The following is a 26,526-nucleotide window of genomic DNA, read 5'->3' as shown; positions in this document are numbered from 1 at the left end:
AAGAATGTTGCAGCAGAGTTCAAGTTTTCTGTCAGGCAAAATATATCCTTACATGATTTAGGATGTCTGTACCACAGGTGTTCACTTAGGCCTGGCATTATTCATATACTATAAAGAAAATACTTTAGGAAACAGCACTGGTTGTGAGGAACACTGGAAAAGAAATGTTTCTCTAAACATGCAACATACAATCTATATATACCTTAGACCCATCTATTTTATTAATAATTATGAAGCAGAACTTTACTGGATGGATACTATTAATTTAAAATGTCGGCTCTAAAGTGAATTGATGTTTTACAGAGAGGTTAATCTTTACTCATTGAGATACTGAAAAGCATTGTTTGTTAATGCTTACAGATTGATTTATCTCTACTGAATGTGCCACACAGTCATCAGTCAATTCACTGGTTGGTACTGAGTGCTTAACCACTCCTGGGCATAAGGATTTAAAAAAAGAAATTATAGGGAAGATGTTGCAAATAAAAATAGCACAACATTCTGATTTGGATAGTATACACTTGAGAAAAGAAGATAGTATATGACAAAGCTTGTTTCAGCTAATAAAATATTTACAGTTTTCTTTCTGATTTTAGTTCCCGGGTGAAGGTTAAATAGTGGAAGAATAGTAGTCTTGACTAATAGGTTGAAGTGGCAAACCCAGTGCAAAGAAAATGGAAATTGGCAGCTATTGGAAGTTCAAAACACTTGGAAACCAAACCCTTAAGCATCTAGTTTTCATTGGGTTTGTTTTTTTTTCCTTGTGTAGGAATTTTCATTTTGAAATAATAGCTGATACACATTCTCATTCTTTTCAATTAGAAGTTATAATCTCTTCTTAAGTGTTCATATAAAAAAGGTTTAAAACTTCATTATTTAAATACAGAAAATCAGAAATTGAAGTCCACTGTTTCCCCCCCTCCCCCCACTGAAAGAATCAATAACTTAATTTTTTACTTTTTCTGGTGTTAATATATTGGATACTACTATTCTGCATCTTCTGTGTACATCATTTTATAGCCTTCAATTGACCATTAAAAAGTAAACTGTCTCACCTTAAAAAGGGGAAGAAAAGAATGCTAACTGAATTTTGTTTATGAAAATGCATACTTGTTACAGATTTTTACTAGTTTAGAGTATTTTATTTACACTTAAAACTTCTATAATTTTTTTTTCAGTTGCTTTTGCCAAGGATAAGCTACTTGACACTGGTAACAGACAAAGTGAAGAAGCACTTTCAGAAAGTTATGAGACAGGAGGAAGTTAGTGAAATATGGTTTGAATACGAAGGTACACCACTGAAATGGTGAGTTTATCGAACTTTGTACTTTATGCAGTTTATCACGTAGAGAGTTCCCAGGTTTAGCACAGTCTCAGTAGTTTTCCTAAAGTAATCACTCCCTTGGGCTTCAAAGATAGCAGTAGAGGAGGAGGGTAAGAAATGCATGTTTTCGGGGAAAAGCAAAAGGTTTAATGTTGAACATATTTTTTATTATTCTGTTTGAATTTTTATTGTATGCATAAAACAGAGTTGTACTTCACTTACTGGTTTTGTTCTTTTTGTTACTATAATTCAGAATACTTGTGGGTTTGGCTTTACCGTTGCTTGCAGTAGAATTGCCAAATAAATCTTCCTTTAACATATTCCACCTTCCTAAAGATGTCTAGTAACACAGATAGGAAGTCATAATTCTGGAGTCTGAATGCAAACAGCTTGTATGCATCATGGTAATAAATCATGAGTAGCCTTCACTGTTCACTGGTGTGATATGTGCTTGCACTGTAAAAATCTAATTGATCTGCAAGTGTTTGTTGAATTCAGTTAGTTCAAGTTTACTGAACGAATTGCTGTTGATTCTGTTTTTATTTTGTCCTATAGTCTATTAAAACTATCTTCTTTTGGGTTTTTAGTTTGTTGGGTTTTTTTGTTGAGATGTTAGGGACTTGGATTGATATTGTTTCATTTAATTAATTTTCATAAATACTTTTCGTCAGGTTTTCTACTTCTTTTGCTGTTAAAGAGTTTTAAAGAAAATATTTTGAGAGCTGCAGTGTTTCCTAGTTTTGTATAAACAGCATCAGCCATCTAGAAGGTATTTAGTATTTTGAATGAGAAAGAGATTTTTATCTCTCTTTGTTTCTTGTTTCATCATAGGAAATCAAACTAGTGATTTTTTTTTTTAATCTTACCGAACCTGGATTGTCTTGTGATTAGCAAGCATCACATCATGGGAGTGTCTGTAGTTTTGGTGAAGCAGTAGATCTCTTAGGGTCTTTTGTTTCTTTGAGACCAACCTAGTGTAAACCTTGAAAATATGTGAAGAGAAACCCATAAAAACAATCTCTTTAAGCTTTTATTTTAACCGACTGGCAAAACCATCTTTAGACATCTAAATAAATTATGTGGGATTTAGCAAGAAATGGTGTCTTATGTGACACAGTAATGTTGAGTCATGGATAGTACCTAAATAAACAGCAAGGTACCACATTTACCCCAGTGTGTTCATAATCCCAGGTAAATATTGGAAGAAAACTAGTTTTCACACAAGTTGTAACAAGAAAGGAAAGAGAGGCTTTGTACTTCAACCACAAATAGATCCATATTTTCTGTAAGTTTTCAAATACCATGATGTTTAAAGTAGAATTAAAAAAAAACCCAAAAAGTGTACAATATAGATATAGACTGAATATGTAGCTGGTAATTGTAAAATTTAGTGAAGAGTTATTAAATTCATTGAATGTAGAAATGAAAATAAATAGTGTAATGATGAGAGCTAATTAAGGCTCTCATCTTTCAGAAAAACTAAGCCTATTCTGCCAGGAACAGCTCACTGATTTCAGTGGAACTGCTTTTCTAAGGAAAGTGCTATTTGTAAACCAGTATTTTAGGAGAATGGGTCTTCTCCAGAAGAAGCTTCAGCTCTTTATGGGATTACCAAACACCAGAACTGAGAATTAGATTGAACTAGTAGTTGGTAGAGAAAGAGTAGCAGGCATTAATGTTTAGTCTTTTAAGCTATGACTTGTGCATTCAGAATCAAATAGAACTTGTTAATAATATTGTTTATTCTAATTATTTACTGTGCACTGTGAGGTCTTATTGCTTACAGTCTGCAGTTTCATACCTAGTTGAGATGAAGTCTATATCTGTTCAGATACAGCTCTTCCATTTTCCAGGGAGATTTTGGAGGAAGTTTGAAACATAGTTTCTACTTCAGGTTCTGCAGTGCTTGGCTCAAGTTCTTAGAGGCAAATGAAGCCCTCCAGGCCTGGAGTTACATGGGCCTGGGTTCTTTGTCCCGCTAAGCGTGTTGGGACAGGGGAAGATGGATTCTTTGCCTGCAGGAGGTGTGCGCTGGGGGAGGGTCTCTGTCACCAAGGTAAGGAGTTTCAGGGGAGATTATCAGACTGTGCAGCGTTAGAGACTACAGAAAGAAATGGATGAAACCTTAGACCTTCCTGCAGCTACAGGAGATTAAACCTACTACCGCAGTGAAGGAGATGCAGTCAAAGATTGTGATTACTGGATTCGAAAACAGTCTCCTAGAAGAGCTGGAAGTTTATGACTTCTTGCAACAGGAGGAATGTTCCTTCTGCACCTGCATTTCTCTAAGTGCAGCATAGGTTCAGTGCTCTGGCTGCCGGTGAAGGACTGAGAGTGTTGTCCAGTAATGCATCTGATATGGATGAATCTGAACTGTGTAGGGGCACCAGGAGGAAATGAAACATTAAGTAATAAGTCTGCATTTGGCTTACTGTCCTTTCTCCAGGACTTTTAACTGCCATTTCATGGTCACTGCAGCTAAAGCTGACACTGGTTATCACAACTCTTTTGTCTTAACAGATAAGTAACACGTTCAGCTTTAGGTTATCTCTGGTTCTTCCAGTGTCTGTATCAAGAAATCTTGACTACTTGTCCCACTGTGTTGCTTTTCCAGAAGGTGTGAGAGATTAACAGGAGCCAGGATCTGTGATGTAGACACTTACTAAGTTGTTTAAAGAATACTTTATCAATTTTCTCACCTGGATTGCATGATCTGTTGCCCTTACTACTCCCTCCTCTGTTCCTGAACCACAAGAACTCAACCAACCTGTTGTCAGTCCTATTAAGTTTCATACATCTAAGCTGCTCACTGACATGGAAGACAACCCTCTGTCCTCATCTGCCCTGCCTGCCTTTACTAAGCAGCTTATGTCCATCCTTCCACAACAGTATTCCAGTTGTGCAAGTTGTCTCACTGTACCTCAGGTAGCCCAACACTCTCCCAGTAATGTCATAGCATGTGCAACTCTAGTTTTTCCTGCTTGTTTCCCAAGCTACATGCACTTCTGTAGATACTTGTGGTGGGCTCTGTCCTCCCTTCTTTTGTCACTTTGACATCTCCCTTGCAGCTATCACCTTTCACCACTTGCTATCCACCCATGTCCATTAATTTCTATTTATCTGTGGGTTGTTATTTACACTTCTGTTGTTTATGGTCTAAAGCTCTCACCAAGCTGGGCAACCTTAAGGCAAAGATACTTTTGTCTGACTTAGGTGGATTCCATCTCTCCCCAGCAGTCTATTATCCCCTAAGAGTATCCTATATCTGTAAAAGCCATGTAAGTCCTTGTTGTTGCACCAGCTGCATAACCAGCTCCTGACCCACAGACATCTCTCTGAACCTGTCTCCTTTAATGGCAAAATTGTGGAGATGCCTCCTTGCCTCTAGAACTTGTAGCATCACTTTTGATACTCTCAGGGGTTCTGTTGCAGCACTTAAAATTTGTGCCCTTGTGGGTAAACAGCAAGGACTAATAATCCAAGCAGAGGACATCTTTGCCAATCTGCAACTTTTTACCAAGCAGCAAACCTCTCTGCAGGTTAACAAGTGAAGTTGGCAGATGGGGCTCTCTCTCCTGTAGGATGGAGTCTTATAGTGCTATGACTGCTTCCTCTGACTGTGGATGGATATGCTGTTCAGACAGCTCTGATGCTTCCTCAGAACTTCCAGCCTCTTGTCTGACACTGAAGCGCTGCCAGTGGTTGGAGAAGGCCTGCCCTCTCTTGGCCAGAAGTTAAGGAAACTTTTCTGTCTGTCCATCTGGGAGCTGCTCTGGCAGTCACACACTTGGACCACCTGAGCTGGGACAGGCCCCTTTGCAGCAGGTGGCTCCAGGAGTGATGGGTGCCTTGTTTGCACACCCCACAGCCCGCAGCCAGACAAGGTTTCCTGACCTGCTCGAACCTCGGTTTCCCATAGCACAGCCTCAGGCATCTGGATCCTTAAAAGAGCTTGGTCATGGTGTAACAACAGAGTAACAGCTTGGGCTGGTGTCCCTGAGCAGGGACCCCAAACCAAGGAACCCCTGGGCTTTTATACCCTCACAGTCTGTATGTGATAGTGTGGGGTTTTTCCTCTGTGTCTTTGGCTCCTGACGTGTCCGTGAGTCACCTGGCAGGGCCACAGGTCCCCGTGCTCTTTCCTGTGCAAAGGGTCAGCACCAGGTTTGGCCTCTTGCTTGGGGCTCCCATCACGTGGAGCTCAACCTGCAGCTCCCTCTGCAGCTGCACTCTGAGCTACTGGCACTGAATGGATTCCTCAACACCAGAGTTCACACAAGTCTGGTACTCCCAGACTCCCTGTGAGTCCCCACTGACCACTTCAATGACTGCTGACACTTTCTCTCCAGATTCTTATCTCTGTGAGATCTTGGTGAAGATGCGATTAATCTCTATGTCTTCCCTGATGCTGTGCAGCTCCCTGATTTCTTGCAGCTTCTTAGCTTGGTGGCATAGCGCCTCACTGATGTGCGCCTCCTCTAGGTGAGGACATCCCTGCTTTCTCCAACCCTCAGGAGAGGCCCCGGGCTCTCCTGGCAGTTGAAACCGGGAGAGCTGCAGCCTTTCTCAGGAGCCCTCCCTGAGTGATGCCACTCTGTGCTGGTGTACTTTCTTCAGCAGATGCTAGGGGATGACACCTGCAGCTTGTTTCCATCCTGTCTGAGCACTTGCACATGGCTTTCAGTAGCATTTTTGTCCCTTTTGTGTGTGTGTCTAGCCCTGGTAATTGTAAAGGTGGCTCTCAAGTACCAACTGCATAGGTGCTGGACCCTTCCTGTTCATAGATTAGCAGAAGACATGCTAGACCCTTCCTATTCATAAATTAGCAGAAGACAAAAGGTCAAAGCATCATTTAATCAGGCATCTGCTTACTCTGCAAAGCACAGAGATTTTACTGAAGAAATTTGATTACATTGTAATCTTAACTGATTAGAAAATACAGATGTGATGCAGGAGTTGTTGTATGGGTTTTTTGTTGTGATTTTCTTTGTTTTAGTTGTCTGTTCTCTTGTATAAATTGAAAGTAACTGGAAGTCATTGTTCATGTTGAAAATTCATGTTCATCTAATTATCAAATCTGATCTTAGTTACTTAACTCACCTGGAAAACTACTCTTTCATGGAACTCTTGCTGAATCCTTTTTAAGTGTTTAGGACATGATTAGCAGTTAGTAGATAAAAATCTTCATGGTAAAAACTTGAGCATTAACACTGAATCAGGATAAATCTGGATATGCATCCTTTTTATTCTCAGGCAAGCTCAGGAATTGTAGTAGTATTTTGTGTTTTATTTTGCTGTTGTGATGAATTTGTCTTAGCTTTGGGGTGGCTCACCCGTAGAGGGTGCTAAAGGACTGTTGTGTGAGAGTTTCACCGATCTGGAAAGTGGCTTGGCACAGGTGCTGTTAAAGCAACGCTCTTGGTTAGTACTCTCGGGACTTTCAAAACTTGTGTACGTGCTTGGGTCTGCAACCTGTGACCAGTTCCATTTAGTTCAGTGAAACTACTGACTTTATAGTTCAGCATGTGTTTCTCTCTTTGTAGGATGAAAAGCTAGTAAGGCTTTTTGGGTTATGATCTTTGAAAGATAAAAGAATGGGTATGTTGAATGTAAAAACAAAAAAAAAAGTATCAAAAATCTTGCCAATATCTGTGTGTGAGAAAACTGAAAATAGAGCTTTTTTACAGTGCCTGTGGAGGTTTTGTGTGTGTGATATATGTTCCATATACTGCTGGGGGCTGTATATTCTAATGAATTTAAAAGAGAGAAAGCTATGAGACAGAAGTGAATATTTGTCAGAAGCAAGCTTTTTTGTGTAACTCCTTTAATCTAGAATGCCACTGAAATACAAAACTCTAATTTTTTCCCCCCCTTTCCTTCTTCTTCATTTGATAGTAAAGATACAGAGTTGATCTTGATCTATCATCTTTCAGCCCTTTTACAGATATGTGATTTTTTGACTCTTCTACTTATTCTCTGCATTGCTATATCAGACATATGGAAGAAGGAAAGGATGTTAATGGTCAGTGTGGTATGAACCCAGGACCCTCAAGCCTCTGAAAGCATGTGTGCTTTTCCCGGTCTGATGCTTTTTAACTAAAAGTGCTGTTTTGGAAGGTTCCACAAAGCAGCTGTAGGCCACTTAAGGTTGTTGCAAAAGTAGCAGTGTTTTGTGGGCACAGCTTGGAAACCACTGGTTTAGATATTGAACATGTGCGTTCCAGACTTAATTCTGCCTGAGAGTCATCTAAACTTGCCTGTATAACTTTTCTAAGTTATAAAGTGGGAGTCAACCAGCTATTTTGTGTGTGTGTAAATGTTAACTGTGATACACAGAATTGAATGCATGGCTTCTATATTAAATTAATATCTTGTCATTTTTTAGGCATTACCCAATTGGTTTACTCTTTGATCTCCATGCATCAAATACAGCCCTTCCTTGGAGCATCACAGTGCATTTCAAGGTAAATTGATATAGATCCTTTTCTTAAGAATGAGTGAGCATGAGATTTCATGATTTCATTTGGAAGCTGGGAAATGGTTTCATAACTATTTTATAAAACATGTGAATGGTGTGATTTGAAAAGGAGAATTTCCATTGTTCAGGGAGCATTTAAGGGTTTCTGTAAATCTGCAGCTATTTTCCATGAGACTCTGTGTGCTTTTACTGGACTTCTTGTAGAAAATTTTTCTATTATAATCTCAAAATCCAAAATTGTTTTTCAAGTTATGAGGCTTATGATGGAAGAACTTTCTATAATGTTTTAAATTTAATTGGTTTGAGTTCACTGATGATTGGGTAGATTGCGAAGTGCTCGTCCTTTGAGGCATATATGAGCATGATTATGAGATGCTGTAGAAATCTTTGAAGTCAGGGAATATTGTTGTACTTAATGTTGGTCCCTTTTAGAAAACTGAGTGAAATGAGTTTGGTCTTGTGACAGCTTAGTCACAGGAAAGACATTATTTTGATCATACATTGTAAACCCATTAGGAATGGCTTAATAGCACTACTGATCTTTGCTCAGAATGGAACTTGAACAAGGTTAGCTTTGGTGCAGGATTCTTGCATACTGTGAAATGCATTGAGACAATAATTCCAAGTATGTTTTGAAGTCAAAAGCACAACTACAAATCATGATATTTAACTTTGAAATGTTAATTTCTCCATTGTAAAATAAACAGTGCAATAGGAAAACTGATCTGAAGGACAGCACTACATAAATAGGCTTGACTTTTTAGTGCGTGAAGGATTTGAGTGAAATGAAAAATGTATTGGGGAAGCACTTGTGTTGAATGTTTTCATTGAAATAATTCTCAAAGGTATGTTAGAAAAGCTTTTTCCAACAATAATCTGATTCTTTTTGGAAGTGTACACTGAAAGCATACATTCTTATGATATATTTCTACATGTTGAAACTTCTAAAATGACTGACTTAATAGATCTGAAGTTGGGGATGTTTTTGAAACCACTGTAATTGCTGCACTTGTCTGATAAATGTCAGAGACCTGGGATGAGGAAACTTCCAGAATGTCCTGATGAAAATGTAGGGCGTCTAGTTTCATAAACCATGGTTTAATTGTTATGTTCTGAGAGCTCTGGGATATTAACAGTGGCAATGTGGGGATGTTGCCATCACAAAGTAGAGGCATCTTGAGAAGTTGCAGCAACACAGTGCTTTTTAATCAGCAGCATAAATTTGGCTTTAATGTCCATGTTGTGGCTTGCCAAAAGATCAACAACTTGTAGTTTTTCTGAAAGGAGTACATTAAAGATCATCAGAAGGAATAAACTGCTAAGGTAGCAGTTATTTTAAAGGTTGTTGTAATTTAGTAATATAATACTGTGGAGTTAGCACCTGCATAATCTCTCTTCCTATTTTGATGTAATCTGAAAGTTTATTTAAATAAAACCCCTCTGAATCCTTAAGTCAAAACATAACTGAAAGATATCAAAGTATGTCAAAATATTGAAGAGGTTTTCATGTGTTACAGTTCCTTACAGCTGAATAGTTTAGGTGTGGGATTTTTGACTAGAGTATTCTTTTAATTTCTGTGTAGTTATTCTTCAAAGAGTCGTAATTTTTATTTGGCTTAATTAAACAGTGTTAGATTTTATGGGGTTTAATTTTTGTTGTTGTGACTGTCTCCTTTCTTCTACCATTGCATGCAGTCAACAGCAGATATCTCAAACATCTGTAAAAAGTGTTTTTCAACTTATTTTTAAAAGTCAGACTCCCCCATCAGGTTTCCTCGTTTGAAGTTAAAAACATGGAAAGCGCTTATTTCTGTTGAGCAGAAGTTTTCAAGTTAAGAGATGTTTGTAATTGTCCTCCTGTGTTATGTATGCAGACCAAATCATAAACACGGTTAGTTTTTGCATTGAAGAGTCAGTTTGTTAATTTGTACTTTTGGTATGCAATAAAATTGCACGCATTGTATCTTGTAAAGTTGAAAAACAGTTGCATTAAATAGTTGCAGAAGGATGAGGCTGAACAGCGTACTGGGGTCTGAAAATCATGAGAGGCTGTAGCCTGGGAAGTTGCTTTTGTTATCCAGGTGTGGCTTTACAGGAAGGAGGGAAATCCTACCCCTTCCTGTTAAAATCATCTCACCTTTCTCTGCGGCCTGTTTAACACTATTCAGTTCTCAGTGTGGTAATCACCTCTCCAGATTTTGGGCAGTAGATAAGATGGCAGCACTGTTGGAGGAGAGGAAATTGTGTGTGCCAGGGGAAATGCTGCGGTTCTGCTGAAGCCATTGTCTGCTGGTGCCTGCCTCTCCACCCATGACCTGATGTACAGGAGGAGAGGCAGCATCTGTCCTTGTGTGACAGTCATCATCTTTGTGGTTTTTTAGGTGAAGATTGAGTTGGGTGGAATGGAAAGGACGTACTTTTCCATGTAGCATATGGATAAATTGTGGAACTGCTAGGAGATATTGTGGAAGCCAGAAGTATAAATGGGTTTTTTTTGGAATCAGTCTACTTAAAGAAAAGACTGCTGATGGTAACTAAACACAAATACATAGATGCACCCCCTGCAACTGGATACATTCCTTATGGTTTTTAATGCCCTATTTTCTATAAATGTAGTCTAATGCAAGTAGACTGTCGCAGGATAAACAGATGTTTTGTGAACTAGAACTGAGAGATAAATATGGGTGGAATGGAGTTATGAAACCAGACTGTTGAAATTGCCAGTGATGTTTTTGGTACAGTTTTTTTCTGAGAGGTCATTTAGTGCTCTTGTCTGTACAGACAGTACCTATTTCTTTGTGACCGGTTCATACTGCAAGGGTCTACTGGTTTGTGAAAACAAAAACCAGAACTTCTTGAGGTTTCTAAGAAAATCAGAGCCAACCCTTAGTAACTGTTCTTTCAGAGATGCAGGACATGGAGGGAATAAGACACCACCCATGAGAGTACTTGAATTCAAGTTACTTATGTAATCTGTTAATACTTTTTGCAAATCTCCTAGTTGTATAGCCAGAAGTGGCAACCAGTTTACAATTGTCCCTTTCTTCAGGGAACTGAATAAAGTTATTTATGATTGATCAGTATTTCTTCAGGTAGAAAGAAGACAAGTAGATTTTTTTTTTAAATACAAGCACACATGACCTACATTTAAATATAAAACTTATTGTTTTGTACCCTGATGATAAATCAGCCGGGATGCCATGTTTTCTGTTGACAGTCTCATGGAGGTGAAACTGTTTCATATACTTCTTGCAGGCGTGCAGTGTTTTTTCTAAGTTGTCACTTTCATGTTTAGATTTTTCAGCTTCTACTCACCTGCTTCATAGAAATGTGTCTGTTTTCCTACTAAAGAAAAGCATATACAGCACTGAGGTCCAGGAGTGTTTTCCAGTCTTTCACAGTGTTTCCTTAGAAGCTGGGAAAATTAATCTTGCCACACCTAGTTCTACTACTGTGTCTAGATTCCTTGCCCTAGCTTAACTAGCTTTGACCAATTTTAAATAGATCCTTGCTGTTCTGTAGACTGCACTGTGTATGATTTCTGGATCTCATCCTCAGGGAGTGACATTAGCTGCAATTTGAAATTCATTGGAAAAATGTGAGCAGGAAGATGTCTACCTGTAGAAAGAGAAGAATGTCGAAAAAAAGACCATGCAGTTCAATATTTACACATGTGTAGCGAAACAATTGTTGTAACAAAACTGCTGTTTTCATAAACTTAGCTAAAACATCACTTTTTAACTAGGAAAGTCTGTTTCTAGGTTCTTATATTATTTGGCATTAGGTATGTACCACTGTTTTTTCCTTTGTTTTGAGGGATGCCAGTGTCTCTCTTTGAATTCTTGTGTGTAAAGAACTTTTTTAATCTTTAAGTATGCAATTTCTGTCTATTTGTTTCTTCTGGTTACGAGACTTTACATTTTTATTTGAGCAAGTAAATTGAACTTCTGAAAGTATTTTACAGGCCTATGCAGATGTCAACTGGCAAGTAACAGTCCCAGTAATGTTTTCCTAGTAATCTTGGGCCCAATTATGCTGAGACACTCAGCTTTGTAGGGTAGAACAGGAGCAAGGTCTGCCTCAGAACTTTCCTTATTTTCTGTCTTCTTTAATGTCTTTATACTTGGCCATTGTCATGTAAGAAACTAGATTTACCTCTGTCCTTGGCTTTCTAGTCAGCTTAACATACACCAGTCCTAACAACAGCACTTCCTTTTGCAAGTTCAACTCAAACCATGTAAACTTTAGTGGAAAAGGTACTGGCAATCTTTTCTTTATGCCCCTGTTTTTAGATAATACTCATCCTTTGGATCCACAGTGTCATAAGGAGGAAATGCTATGTGAAATTCCATTATTTAATTTCCAACTCTTCTCAATAACCTAATGAGGAGGGAGCTATAACTGTTTTACCTCAGAATTCCTTCATGTAAGGCAATCCCCAGCTCCCTTTTTGATATTTTGGGTTTCTGTACTTTGAAGCAGTCTTCACTATTTTTCTTGAGGTTATGTGGGGGAGTGAAGGTAGGGGTTTTTCTGGCACTTTGACATGTTGACTGTGTTGTAAAAACCTTTGAAAGATATCCCTTTATATGTACTTGTATTTCCAAAATGGTTTTGACAGTCCCTCACAAAAGCTTTTTAAAGTGCCAGTTTGTAATGGGTTAAGAGGAAAGGGCCTCTGGTGGAATAGCATGAGAATTCAAGTATAAACATGTGGCAAGCCCTTGTTAGGAAGGGGAGTACTGATGATGCTGCCACTCTGGTTTGGCTCTGAGGTTTGCTCCATTCAGTATGGTCATAAGCAACTGTGAAAATAAAGTTAATAAGAAGGGAATAAAGGTGGGGTTTAAAACTTCTGAAAACTAAAGGTAGTGGATTTGTGGAAGTGAATGCTTGTGTTATTATAAAATGGTAAGTGATAGTAAGTGTGGATAAAAGAAAAACTGAAGGAAGAAAACCCACAACCTCTACAATGCTGGACTTCTCACCAGTTAATGTCCAAAGAAATCTTTTTTGTATCTGAATAAGATATACTGCCATAACTCCTTAATAAGCTCATTAGGAGAGGTAGTTGTCATTTACTGTAGGGTTAAGAGTTACCTGAGGAGTGGTAGTCGTGCATCTGCAATGCTGAATGCTGTGTGCCAGTGTAACCAAGCGAAAGGGGTATAAAATCAAGTCACACAAGCTAGCAGTAGTCATGTGGATTAGCTGAAGCTGGAGCTTACAAAGATTTCCAGTGTCTCTAAGGAAAAAATGTTTGTAAGTGGCTGATATGCTACAGGTCTTATATGTGGGTGATACTGTTTGTTTTTCAAGGAACTGCATAAAAATGATTGATAAAATATCATAGAGAGCCATTTTGTATTAGGTGCTTGTCACTTCTCATCATTTTCTTCTGTTTAATGTCTGAGATTGAATATCTGCTTGAAAACATGTTAAAATTCTGGTTTTACAGAAAGCTGTTGAGCTTTTATTTTTCCTGAAACATTTTCACTGCTACCTGTTTCTTGTCAGCAGAATGAGAGAATGGTTGTTACATTCTTCTGTAAGTAGAAGATTCCAGTGTGCTTCTTTTGCATAAATGTATGCCTATTTAAAATTATCATTTAGTCTTCATCATACACGGTATATGATGCATTTATTTTTCTTGATCTATCATTTATCTTTGTAGAATTTTCCAGAAAAGGATCTTCTACACTGCCATTCTAAGGATGTGATTGAAGCTCATTTTATGGCTTGTATAAAAGAAGCAGATGCTTTAAAGCACAAAAGTCAAGTCATCAATGAAATGCAAAAAAAGGATCATAAGCAATTGTGGATGGGATTACAGAATGGTAAATACAACACTTCAAGTATTAATTATATTCAGGTTGAACAACCTAATAAATAATTTCTTCAAATTTCAGTTATTGCATGAGACATAAGATGTCATTGTTCTGCAGAATTTTTGTCTAGTGTCATGGAAAGCATTGATGGTTTTGGTGGTTTATAGTTTTTTTAAATCAAAATAATCATATTGGTGATAATTCAGATGTCCCTGGAGTTATTCGAGGAATTAGACAGGGTCATGAGTCTGTTTTAACAAACCAAAACTAGCAGCGAATCAAAATAGATAAATATTGTCTGGTGTACTTTTGTGCAAATGATGGTCTTTATTTGGGAGACACCTGGGGTGTAAGTATTCAGTATTAGCTATCTGAATACCATGCATAAGAGATTGTCTCCTCTAGTTAACACTTATGGATTGTCACTGGCAACAATACAAGTAAACTTTTAAAAAAGTTGTCCAGTAGATTTAATAATTTTACTTTTCTCTTTGCCATTTTTTTAAATTGCTGTATGGCGTTCACAAGGACTTCTGCAAAAATAAGTATTGACTTGGAAAAGTCAGCAAAATAATTCAGAGCAAGATCTTTAATTAGTATTCTTATTTGCACAAATGGTATGAATCAATATTACAGTGCAAAATAAAACTTTTGTTTAGTGTCTTCTGTATTAAGGTTTGTAGAGCTTGTTAGTTAAAAAGCTTTTGTAAGTATTTCAGAAATTGCTCTCTGGAATGGGTGCTCATGGTGCTTTCATTGCATTTTTCTCATCTCCTGAAGCTGTCATTTATATTATCCCTAGTAAATTTATTTTATGGAAGCATTTCACTAAAAGCATGAAGATGTTTATTCTGTGTTGAGAGACAAAATTCTGAACAGTTAGAATTGTCTTCCTATATATGTATAAGAAAAATTAAATGAAAAAGAAGAACCTTAGAATGCAAGAAGACTTGAACCATGCTTTTGGTTTAGACCAGAAGGTTCCAAGTTAGTTTTGGTTTAATGTGTGTGTTTAGTGGGTGTGTGGCTTTTTTTTTCACTGTTGTTTAGTGGTACTGCCTTTCATATTAAAGGTACTCTAGTGGTACTTTTGAAGATGAATGGTTATTGGAAACTCTGATTTCTATTTTTTATTTAATTGGAATAGAGTTAGAAATTAAGGCATTATCTTAATTTGCCATTTGAGTAGTAAGATCTTGAGGAAGACCATGCATACTTCCAAAATGCAACAGTACAAGTTAACGTTCCTTTAACCAGAAGTTACAGAATCTTGATACACTTGATATTTAAGGTAAGAGGACAGATAAACAGGATGGTTTTTTTCATGCTCATCTTAGGCTTTATCTTTTAGTTGATGATTTGTCTAAGAATATCTTCAGTTGTAGGCAAAGGAGAATTTTTCTGTTTTGCTCTATAATGTTAAGACTAGAGGTTGCCTAGCAAAGTTGATTTCAAGGTTTCACTGTACTTAATGAGAAATTGCACCTGTGGAATCTGACACCTGAATGAGAAGTTTAAGCAATCTTTCAAATGCTAATTTTAATTTCTCAACTCTTCATAAAAGAGAAACAAGAAAAGCTTGTGAAACCAAGAAAACTCTTTTTAAACATGTTGTATCTTTCAATATGTTTTTATAGGCTTTCGTTTGAGATGTAAGAATTTTAAACCACTTTGTGAAACAGAATAAATGACCACAAAAAAGAAAAGAAAGTAGCATTTGTGATAAGAGCTTTGTAAGTAAAGGTACATCTGCAGATTGTTTTTACTGTGCAGCTTCAAACAATTTTCTTCAGTTCTTAATTACAAGAAGTGTTATTTGTTTAATGAGTGATTTCATTACTTAGAAGACATGTCCTGAATTTACATTTTTGACAAAAACCTATCCAGTTTTGTTTGGAGACTATCAAGTAATTTGGTATAAATTTTTCTGCTGAGAAGCAGCTACTTGAACAGGTAACACATGAAACTTACCAGTTGCTGTAAGCTGCAGCACAGAAGACCTGTAATAGTGAATTTGTGGGAAAATCTTATGCTGGTAACAGCTGGTGGTTATTCATATCAACCTTTACATCCCTCCTCCCACCATTTCTGGTTTTATGTTAGTCTGATACCAAATCAGGAAAGAAAACATATTCTTCTGTTTTGTGCTGTGGTTTTTCTTGCTCTTCACAGACAATTTTTGATTCATAAACCAGATATTTTCTGAGGTGGGACTCTTCTTTGGGACAGGTACCTCTTTGGCCAGCCATGGATATCTGTCTGTGGTAGGGAAGTGATAAAAGCAGACTATGCAGCTATACTGACCTTTGTTCGTTTGTATAAATTGTTCATATTCTTTGGTCAGAATTCATGGAAAATGTTACTACTGTTTTTGCTTTGATAGAGTTATGGCCATTTTTATCATGCATGAAAGGGATTTTCAAATGGGTAGATTTTTTTCTTCTTGCCTTTTGTGTGGGAAAATAAAGGCTTTCAGCTTTGAAACTCTAAGACTCTATGGGCCTACGGATGAGTCAGGATCAAACCAATGAAATTCCAACTGTTTCCAGGGGGAAGAGTTGTATTTTTTGCATGGTTCAAAGAATTAATATCTATAACTTCAGTATATAATGGCTCTGATAAATGAGGGGATTTAGATTCAGCACATCTGCTTTTTATCATTTGTGGACTAACAGAAGTGACTGTACCCTGAAATTTTCACAGGCATCATTTATAACCAATGAAGAATAGGCTTGGTATTTCTGATACATGAGTGGGAGAAATAAACAGTAAGAACTCATAACTATTTTAAGGTTTCTTTTATATATTATAAAATATAATGAAGTCATTATTTTACTGAAAATATTATGGAAAAAGAATGTAATGCTCATTCATGCTGTAAGGCTTACCAGAAGTTAACTGGCCATATTGAATTGTTCTTAGTAGAGGAGAATCCTGCAAGCATTCAGAATGTTCAATATTTTATCTTTTAATGCATCTGATCTCTTTCTTGCCTTACTGACAGAATCAGGCCTGTGTTGCCTTGCATTTTGTTCCAAAACTTATCTAAACTGTTCTTGGGTTTTTGAGAGCCAGAAGTTGTGTTTGTTCTCAGTTACCACATTTCTGTTTAGAAATGTTCAAACTGCAAAAAAGGGAGTGTCCTACAGCTTTTCTTGTGCTGCATACACTTGACCCACTCAGGTTTGATGAGCATGTTTCTCCTCCTCATAGAGGACTGGTGGAAGCAATGCTGTCCTTTACCCCACGGTGAGCATGCTTTAGTAGCTGAACAAATCTTTGTGATCTCAACTCATCATTTGAAATTTGCTTAGAAAATCTTCTGGAGTTTATCAGGAGAATGAATAAAAAGGCTACTAGTTTTTAAATCATAAAGCTACCTTGTTTACTGCTTCCCTGTATTGCTACCAAAATGGGGAGTTCTTTCCATGTTCAATCTGTGGAGGTTTGGCTAACTGTGAAAAAAGATTAAATAATTCATTTTAACTTTGAAAATTAGTGCATTGGTTAAAAGTGATTTTAAAAACTCAATCATTACCTTCCTGGGCTTCCTTAGTTAAAAATGTCCCAAAGTGCATCAAGTTGCTTTATAACTAGCTTCAGTACCTGCTTATTCTGGAACTAAGCTAGCATGGCACACACCAAACATCAGTGTTGCTGATACCATGGAACTGAGGGAATGCAATTTAGACTGGTTCAGATAGCCCTGCACAAAGTCAGCCCCCTGCTGCTGTGGTGTTGAGCAGGGTCTGGCTTCAAGCTGCCTGGACCTGCAGAATTAATCAGCTGCATCAGGACAGGCCTTCCTGGGGATGTTTTTGGTTTTTTTTCCATAGCAGCAGGTTTTGTTTGGGGTTTAGTTAGTTGTGGTGGTTTTTCTGGTAATGGATTGTGACCTAGACCTCACTGTTGGTTCTGCAGTGTTTATGGGATTGTTACACTTTCTGCACAAATGACTAAGCCAATGCTCCACTCATATGGGTGAAGTATTGTGAGTCTAAACTGCCATCCTCCTGAAACTGCTTCTGGCTTTGTTTGTCCTCTGTGCTGGCCTGGTGTCTACTTGAATAGCTGCCCTTTGCTGTGGCACAAAGGTGGGGAATTGTTGGCAGCCTGCATTTCCCCCTTGGCTTTCTCTTCTCTGCTCTCAAGCAGGCGTGTCTATTTGAGGCCAGTGAGAACCAGTGGGTCTCAAAGGAGGGCAAGAACTATATGAAGGCAGAGAAGGAAGGAAAGCAAAAGGTAACACAGCATCCACAATCCTACTGAAGTCTCTGCCACCAGAGAAGGTTGCCTAGAGATGAGGTAGAGATAGTGTTTCAAGTGTTTTCACCCTCTTGTGTTAGATGGCCATGTGTCCAGTGAAAACCATTACACTCTGAAGCAGCAAACTTCAAAGTCTTTTTTTGCTGCCTTCTGCTTTTCTTCCTCCCCTCCCTCTCAAAATAAGTCATTTCCTGAAAAATCTGTATGGTCTAACTAAAATTTAGAATAAACTGTCCCTAAAAAATAGAACTTCACTTTTAAATTTAACTTCCTTTAGTTGTTGAGAGTTTCTTGTTTTGCAATTTGAAATGCTTCTAAGTTACTTTCTCCTAATAAATGCCTGCATTTATTAATATGCATTAATATAAAGGTTACTTAACTTTTAAGAAAAGCTTTTTTTTTTAGGAAAAACATAGTACAGGGAAAGCGGAGTGGGTTAGAAAGTTACATGGTGTTATGCTGGTCTGTTTTCATATATAGAGAGAGCATAATTAGAAATGAAGAAATCAAAATTCCAAGGCTAATGGAGCAGAGAGCTGGTGGACAGATAAAATTGTCAGGAGTTCTTTTCCCTTTGACTTTCTCAGGAAAGTCTGTAACAAGCCCTGCTTCTGATTCCTATACAACGTGTGGGGTATGTGTTTCAAAAATGTCTTTGCCTTTCTCCTGATCCTATCTCACAGCAGAAGTGAGTGCATGGGTGATTGGCCAGCACTGAACCACACTCATCAGCACATTGTTTGGGAAAACCTCAGCATTGGGGAAATCTTAAATTGGTGAACCAAACCACTACAACCTGTCATCAGAGCTTTCCTTTTAGTTTAAATAACAGGGCTTCTGAGATTACCTGGGTTTTGCTACAGAGAAAGCTTAAATTTTGTAGGATCTATGCATTTTGTTATTTGAATAAAAGAAAGGAAGTAGTCCATCTTGATGACTTTCTTTGCCTAAACCTTTTCCAGGTAAACTGGCGACCTAGAAATGAAGGGAGGTGATGGTAAGGAAACTGTAAAGTACTTAAAGTGAAACTTCTGGTTTGTGAGTACGTTTAGTAAGTGAAAAGAATGTTGGTAAGGTATGGCTCCCATGTGTATACTATAAGAAAACGGAGAAAATGCCTTTTTGATCTGATAGATAAACTGAAGAATGACATGCTGTTTTCTTGTACAGTCTTCAAAATGTCCTCTTATGTTGAATGTTGTTACTTTGCTATTTGTGACATGAAGAATATTTTCACATATTTCTGTGGCTTCTGCTACATTAAGTCAAAACTGTTCTAAGGTCCTGTCTCTCTATATCTGATAGTGACTCATATATAGTCTGAAAAGTTCAGTAAATTTGTGTTCCCTTTTCAGTGGTGGATTTGTATTATATACCATGGTCTTTCAAATGCCCAGGTAGACAAGGTATTTAATAGTAAGAATATTTTAACTGTGGCAATGTGTAAAATGTAAGAGAAAAATAAATATCTTAATAATGTCATACCAGTATTTCAAGCTATGCTCTCAAAAAAGCTGTCACTAACTGTAGTAGTCATTGAGAGTCAGATAGGTACCAAAGTCTTCCTGAAGTCCTTGATAGTTGTAATTATTGGTGTTTTTATAAAACAAGAATATGAATTATAAATTTAGGTGAACTAAGTAATTTAGAGACAAGTCTTTATATAGCTGGGAAATTATAGTAATCAGCTGTTCTGAATAGCACAGAAATTAGTTTTAAAGTGTTAAAAATATTTATTTCATCAACAAAAACTCCTTCATGCTTGAAGCATACCACACAAGAACTTAAGTTTTTATAAAATTGTTTAGAAATACCAGTGAGCAGAATTATGTATGCATGCAGAGTCTTAGTCTTCCTGGGAACAATGTGGAAGTAGTATTTATACTAAATTTTGAGAAGACTTCTTTTTGGCTACAGCAGTTAAAAGCAATGCTTGTTAAAACATGAGTCAGTAGAAAATATGCTTGCTTTAACACTAAAGGAATACACTTCGTATGCTCGACTTTCAGCTGCAACTCTCTGTACCCTACCCTAGTTTGATTATATATATGTGACAGTGAGCTTGTCTGTGAGTGAAGGGAAAAGTTGATGGGTTGGAAGGCAGATCTGCTGTTCAGAGGGGTCATGATGGGCTGGAGCCTCCTGGAGCTGACACACAAGAGACTGGAAAAAGCCCACAGTAGTCTAAGAGCTGACTGGGAAGCAGCTTTCTGGAAGTGGGTAATGGTGAACAAGAAACTGATTTGAAAGCCAGTTGTGTGGTGTTGCCAAAATCCAGCAGAGTGCTGGTAAAATTCTTAGGGGCTGGAGCATATGCTGTATTATAGAGTGGAGCAACTGCTTTGTTTAGCCTGAAGATGAGGAAGAAGCTGAAGGTAGATTTAATACCAGCTGTACCTGAAAGGAAGGCCCCTAGAGCAGATGGAGTCAGACTTCTCTCACTCTTGTCTCCACTGTCAGTAGAGTTGGGCAATTACCAAACAAGAAACAGTTACTAGTTACAGCAGCAGGAAGTCTGATGGTACATGGGGAAGGGAGGGTGGGGTGTGCTGGGGAGTGAAAGTGGTTGAGTGGAAACCCACAGGGACTGTCAAACTTCACTGGGCAAGGTCTTGAGCAAACTCATTTTTTGTGTAGGCAGCTCTTTTGGGACAGGGTGAGGAGCTGTTATTCCAAAGCTTGACCTCCAAAGGCACTTCTGAACTAAAGTATTTCTGTCATTCTTGTACATCAGTCTGTAGTCTCTTAGTGCTCTCCCCAAGTATTCCATGGTTCATATGCATGTTAGACAGTGGTGAACCACTGACTATGGACAAGTTTTGTGTTTTTTAAACTTTAGTATTGAACATAGTTGCATGCAGGCTGCGAGTTGGTATTGCTTACATAGAGCTACAGATACGATTTAATTTCAATTACCATTTATTCCAATAAATGTCTCTAAGAAGAAACTACAAATAGTCCAGACAAAATTGTGCATATGTGCTGCCCCGAGGGCTACACCAGTTTGTTCACTTTGAGTTTCTAAAAAGATGCTGAAATACAAGAGCCATGAATTAGTAGTTCCTTTCTGAATTTCAAGTCTTTCAGCTCATTTTTGTATTAGTTCTGTTTTCTAAGCCCTCTCAACAGCCTTCTTGAAATATGTCCAGTTCTAGAATCTGATAGTCTCTGATAGTTGCATCGCTATCAATTTCAGAAACAAAATAGTTCCTTACTATTATGGTATTTTTGTTGTTGATAAGGTTAAAGATTAGGGTGGAGTTTTTTAGTTCTTTTGCCTACTACGCTGCAGTGGGAACTTAATTTTAACTGTCTGTATGCTTTTACCAGGGCTTTTCATTGCAAGGTATTTGTAGGTGTATTTTTCCATTCTGTGGTAATTGCCCAGATTGTTTGTGTGTGCAGATTTAAAGCTATGCTGTAGTGAAATGCACGTGTTGATGGCGAGCACTTGAGCAGTGCCCTTTACCCTCTCAGTGATCCATCCTGTTGTAGCCTCATGTGGGTGAAGGGGACATGTCTAACGTAAGATCCACGTGAAATTTCAAGTTGTTTGAAGCGTGACAGCACTTGAGTTTCAGAAAATGACTGTAAGAGGCTAGTATGAGTGAAACTAATTTTTCTGGTTGCCTGAGGACCATTTCAGGCTGAGAGACTCAGGGGCAAAAGAGAGCCCAGCCTTTTAGCCCTTAGCTGGGACTAATCCTTAGTTAACGCTGCTCAACAGTACGAGGTTCAGCCATTGCTCTCTATTAACAACAAAGTATGATGGCATTACCAAGAACTTTTACATAACAAGGTATAAATTTGGATTAATTTCAACAACTGCTAAAGGATATCTATCGGTTTCTCTGCATCTGGATTGAAGGCACTTGAGACAGAAGTTCATGTTCGGACTCAGGTGTTTATTATTTCTTATCAGTAAAACAGTCTCATCACTGTGAGTTCGGCAGCTTTTCATTAGCAAAGCACAAAATGGCCAACAATCTCTTGCTACAAGGTCTTTTAAGACTAAACTGTCCAATTAAGAGCTGACACCTAGATTATTTTCCCTTTTAACCCAATGACTGATCCCAAAGCGCCCGCAGTGCGGACTTTTCTGCCCAATTGTAAAATGCCACCCAAACCCATGAAGAAGAAGGAAGAAGAAGCAGGAAGAAGAAACCCAGGACTACATCCTGTGCCCTCCATCTTGCTTCCATCCACAACATACTAAAAATCCCAAAACCGAAATTTCTCATCAAGTGATACACCTACACTACTCTCTATAATCTATTTCACACTTTTGTGGATTCTAGTTTATCTTTAAGTCTAGGAAACTTTCTCCATGAATGAGGGTCAAAGTCAGTGCCCTCCTGGGGGTCAGGGCACCCCAGAGCAGACCCGGTGCCCTGGGTTTCCACAGGTCTCCAGTCTGGCTTAATGGAGGAAGCAACAATTCCCAGTGTTTCCCTGTGTCAGTAATTTTTTCAGCAGTTTTAATGGGTACTTTAAAGACATGAATAATTTTACTGATCGGTTTCTGAACCCTACATGCATAATGTGGCATACTGTATTTGTAGATTTATGTTTGAGTTTGCTTTATTGCTTAATGAATTTGTGTTCTGAGATTATTGTCATGGGTGACATTAATTCTTTGTAGTTTTGCCAACTCATAGATTCTGTGCATCTCTGTAGTACTGAAGGCTGATATCTGTCTTTTGGGCATTCAGTGACTGCATTTCTAAGCAATAAATAGTTATAAATATTAGCAACCTGGCTGATACATTTCTCAATTATTTGGTCATTAACTTTTTGATCTTTGATATAAAATCCGTAGAGAAGCTTTTATATTTCATTTCATGCAAATTTATGTAGAATCATCATCTCTTGTTTAAGAATTATGATTAGTGGAGTCATATCAAACTTTTGTACTGTCACTAATCTCACTTGTATTCAAATCTTATTGTCATTACTTTAAATATTGTTATTCAGATAGGGACATCTGCCTTTTGCAAGTACTTTTTTTGCTAATACAGAAACTCTCTAACACTTCAAGCAAGCTGTGAAAAACAAAAGGAATCAGATTTGACTGTTATGGTGGTTTAGATGTCATGCAGACTGCATAAGCTTTTTATGAGGGAGGGAGACAAGTGTGTAAAGTGCTTTTGCTGATAGGTAGAGAACTCTTCCATGTTTACTGGCTTGATGAAAACTCAGTTTTGTTTTGATTGTTAAATTTCCGGCCAGTACCTTCTTTCTTTGTCCTGTCTAGCCAATAAACTAATTAGCTCTTCCAGCTCAGTGTAGCACTAATAGCTTCCTTGAGACTTTGCAAAAATAGGGGGTACTGATACATAAAAATGGGAGAAGGAAGAATCCTTTCACTTAGGTTTTTAAGGAGATTGGGGTGGATATTCTTCACTGGTTTTGTTTGTTTATTTAAGCTTTTAGTTTTAAGGATTCAGTGAAAAGCAGTCACTTTTGGATGTCGTGCTTCTGGAGCTTTCGGATTCTGGCACTCAGCCAATGCTCTGCTAATAAAGGCTCTTGCCAGGTCATATATATCAATACGCCAACTGGATAACTTTTTTTTTCTTCTCTGTGCTTTAAAAATTTGTCTTAGTTTTCTTACACCCAACTCTGTTTCGTGTGGCAAAAATACTGTATCCCTGGAAAGATGTTTGAAGGACAGCAATATAAGCTTGTGAGGAGGAATTTGTTTAGAGATCTTCAGACAGTGCTGTACTCAGTGGAGATCTTAAGATATCTGACTCCATTATCTCTAGCTAAAATTCCTGGGATATCAGGTGGATTGACAGAACATGTTTGATTACAAAATGCAACAAGTTCATAATTCAACTGTTGCAGATTTATCGATATTATATTTGGAAACCACAGAAACTATTAGAACTTTGAGCAATAGATTGTTTTAAGCACTGCCTGAGTGTTCAGAGAATAATCTGAGGGGTATAATTTTTTTATTTTAACTGCCTTAAATAAGATTACCTAGTTTCTGGCATGTTTTGTGTGAGGTGAGGAAGCTGGAATTAAGAACAGAACTGAGTTAACTGCACATTACTACTGTTTAACTTCTTTTTGTCATCCAGAGCCTTCCTTGTTTGCTTTATTTGCATGCCACAAGGGTTAATATGCCTAATTTTCTGACATAAGTCTTTTAGTTGTTCCTAATTTCTTTTTCTCCTGATCCACAAGATGTGATGCTCATTTCTGGTGAATTTTGAGAACAGTAAACTGTTCATCCAACGTTCCTAATTACAGTAATATGAGCATTAAACAAGTAAATCAAGTTAATGTTTGTTTTATTTCTGTTCAAGTAGGATGTCTCCAAATAAGAGATTCCTATTTAAGTCTGCTGAAGCTCACTAGCTTAAGTAGGTCTGAATTGTTTTGTTTTGTGTATCACCATAACAGTTTTCTCAAGTGAGTTAGAAGTGGTAATTGAAGTATAAATCTATCAGTGCCTGCTGTGGAATGCCTGTTCACACATCTGTAGTGAAAGCTATAAGTCATTTTGAGTGCTGCCTGCAAGCAAAAAGGAAGCATGCTAAATCTTCACCTTCCCTCTGAAAGAGTTCCTGAGGAGGAGGCAGTCATCTTTGTGTTGGACATTTTCAGACTAAACCTCTGGCTCTGTAGACTGGGGTTCCCAAATGTGGGATTGTTTGATTACAGTCTGCTCAGGGCTGTCACTGTCACTCCCAGCCCAGTGAATGATGGGCTGACAGCCTGCATCCAGGCAGCTCCTCGTGCTGGGCAGGTGCCTGCCTGGTGGTGCTGACTGTGGCTCAGGTAAGTGCCTGTCAAGAGGCACTTGCTGCTAATCAGGAAACAAGGGTGTGGAGGTACTTTCTCAGATAAGTATCAGGAAGTGCTGCTACAGCATACCTGGCAGGAGTTTGTTCCCAGTTTCTTGGAAATTCCTGCCTTGTGTTGCATTCAGTCAGGAAAGGCAATGTTTTATAAACCCTGCAGTATATACTAACCTGTGCCTTTTAGTGCACTGACAGGCATTTGTGCTGTATGCTGGAGTGAAGCAAGTCTCAAACTCATTTTCTGCAATTGCTTTAAGTGCAATCAGCACTTTTGGAAGCAGGAAGAACCTTTTTCCTGTGAATAAATTTCTGAATTTTACCTTGTTTCACTGGGGCTGAATTTTGTAATGGGTATATTCTGTAAGAGCCCAGCTTCTTGAGACTTGGCTGAACATTGTACCAAGGAGAGAAAACTGGAGACTGTGTTCCTTCTGTGCAAACATCCTCTGTATTTGGTGTCTTGGAAGAGTTAGGACCTGTAAGGAATTTGATCCCTTGCTCTTCCCCTTTTAAAGCTGCCTTCTTCAGTAAGGCTAGCACCAGCTTTATTCATCTTAGCTCTTTGTATTTCTTTCTATCACTTCTGATGCTAGTTATTTGCTTTATTTGAATAATTGATTTGCATGTATAAAAGCCTCTATTACTCTTAAACCTAGGCTGTATTTAGCACATTTTAAAAGTAATAAACTATTCAGTTCTTGTAGTGTATGAACAGCATGAAATGATGTGCAGGCTATTTACCCTACTTACTTGGATAATAACAAAAATGTGTTACAAGCATAAACTTTTATTTTCAGGTTGTGTCATGAATCTGGCAGTATATTTTCTGATCATATCATGCATTGTTGCAGATTATTTTAAGATCTACATATCCAAATGTAAACAGCTCAAGAAGTATTTCTCTTGCTTTAGTTTCTTATGCTTTACACCCATTGTTCAGTTATAGCTAAGAACAATTAGATGTTTTTAGCAGACTGTGAGACAGTATGGACCAGTAACAGCAGGGAGTGGAGAAACAGACACTGTTAATTGAGATAATGAAATCCATAATTTATAGCCCAGTATTTCCTCAACAGTGGGAGATAAGATATGAGTTAAAGTTGCTTTCTCTTTCAGTTCAATAAATCACCACATTGCTGTTTTCATAGGAGAATGCAGATGGCCTACCTTTGGCTTCAGGCTAAATAGGGAAGAGAAATGTGGGAAAAACTAATTCATACATGTTAAACTTCTGTAAGAAAAGCTTGCATGATGTTCCAGTTGTGTCTCATTTACCTCTTTAGGCCGAAAAAAAATGTTACTGATACTGACAAAGTCTAATTTTACCTTCACAGATAAATTTGAGCAGTTTTGGGCAATAAATCGAAAACTCATGGAGTATCCTCCAGAAGATAATGGATTTCGATACATCCCATTTAGAATTTATCAGGTAGGAGACAATAAAATAAAATCAAACTCTTCTACTGAGGTGCCATATATTGTAATCTGTTTTCAGAATTATGTTTCCTTTTCTAGCATTTTAGCAAAACTTTGCATGCTCATTTTTGCTGGACCCTTGAGTTACATGGATTAGCAGACAAAATAGACTGTATTTATTCTAATAGGTAATTAACATTTATTATGTTGCATGTGTGTAATACTTGAGAATCTGCTACAGCTGGTGTAGATGATATTTGTCTGTTCTTTTTTAAAAAAACAGTCCAACAACCTAGTTATATTTTTTAAAATAGCTACTAACTATGAAGAGTGCTTTAGATGCAAGATGCTCTGTGAAAGTTCTAGCCAAATACTCTAGGAGCAACGCTTTTCCCTCAA

At 37.8% G+C, this 26,526-nt stretch overlaps 1 protein-coding gene across 2 annotated transcripts in view; it reads left to right on the top strand.

The window, feature by feature from the left end:
- The window catches only part of ATG5 (autophagy related 5), a 73,251-nt gene that overhangs the window by 5,190 nt on the left and 41,535 nt on the right, over positions 1 to 26,526 (top strand). For both annotated transcript variants that reach the window (XM_084202276.1, XM_084202277.1), the window contains exons 3-6: positions 1,179 to 1,306; positions 7,710 to 7,788; positions 13,477 to 13,639; positions 26,046 to 26,140. In XM_084202276.1, coding sequence (XP_084058402.1) covers positions 1,179 to 1,306; positions 7,710 to 7,788; positions 13,477 to 13,639; positions 26,046 to 26,140 — 465 coding nt within the window. The remainder of the gene's footprint in view (positions 1 to 1,178; positions 1,307 to 7,709; positions 7,789 to 13,476; positions 13,640 to 26,045; positions 26,141 to 26,526) is intronic.

Source organism: Fringilla coelebs (genome assembly GCF_963513975.1).
Source record: "Fringilla coelebs genome assembly, chromosome: 3".
Classification (NCBI taxonomy): Eukaryota; Metazoa; Chordata; class Aves; order Passeriformes; family Fringillidae; genus Fringilla; species Fringilla coelebs.
The sequence above is the reverse complement of the archived record's forward strand: the minus strand, read 5'-3'. Positions and strand labels throughout refer to the sequence as shown.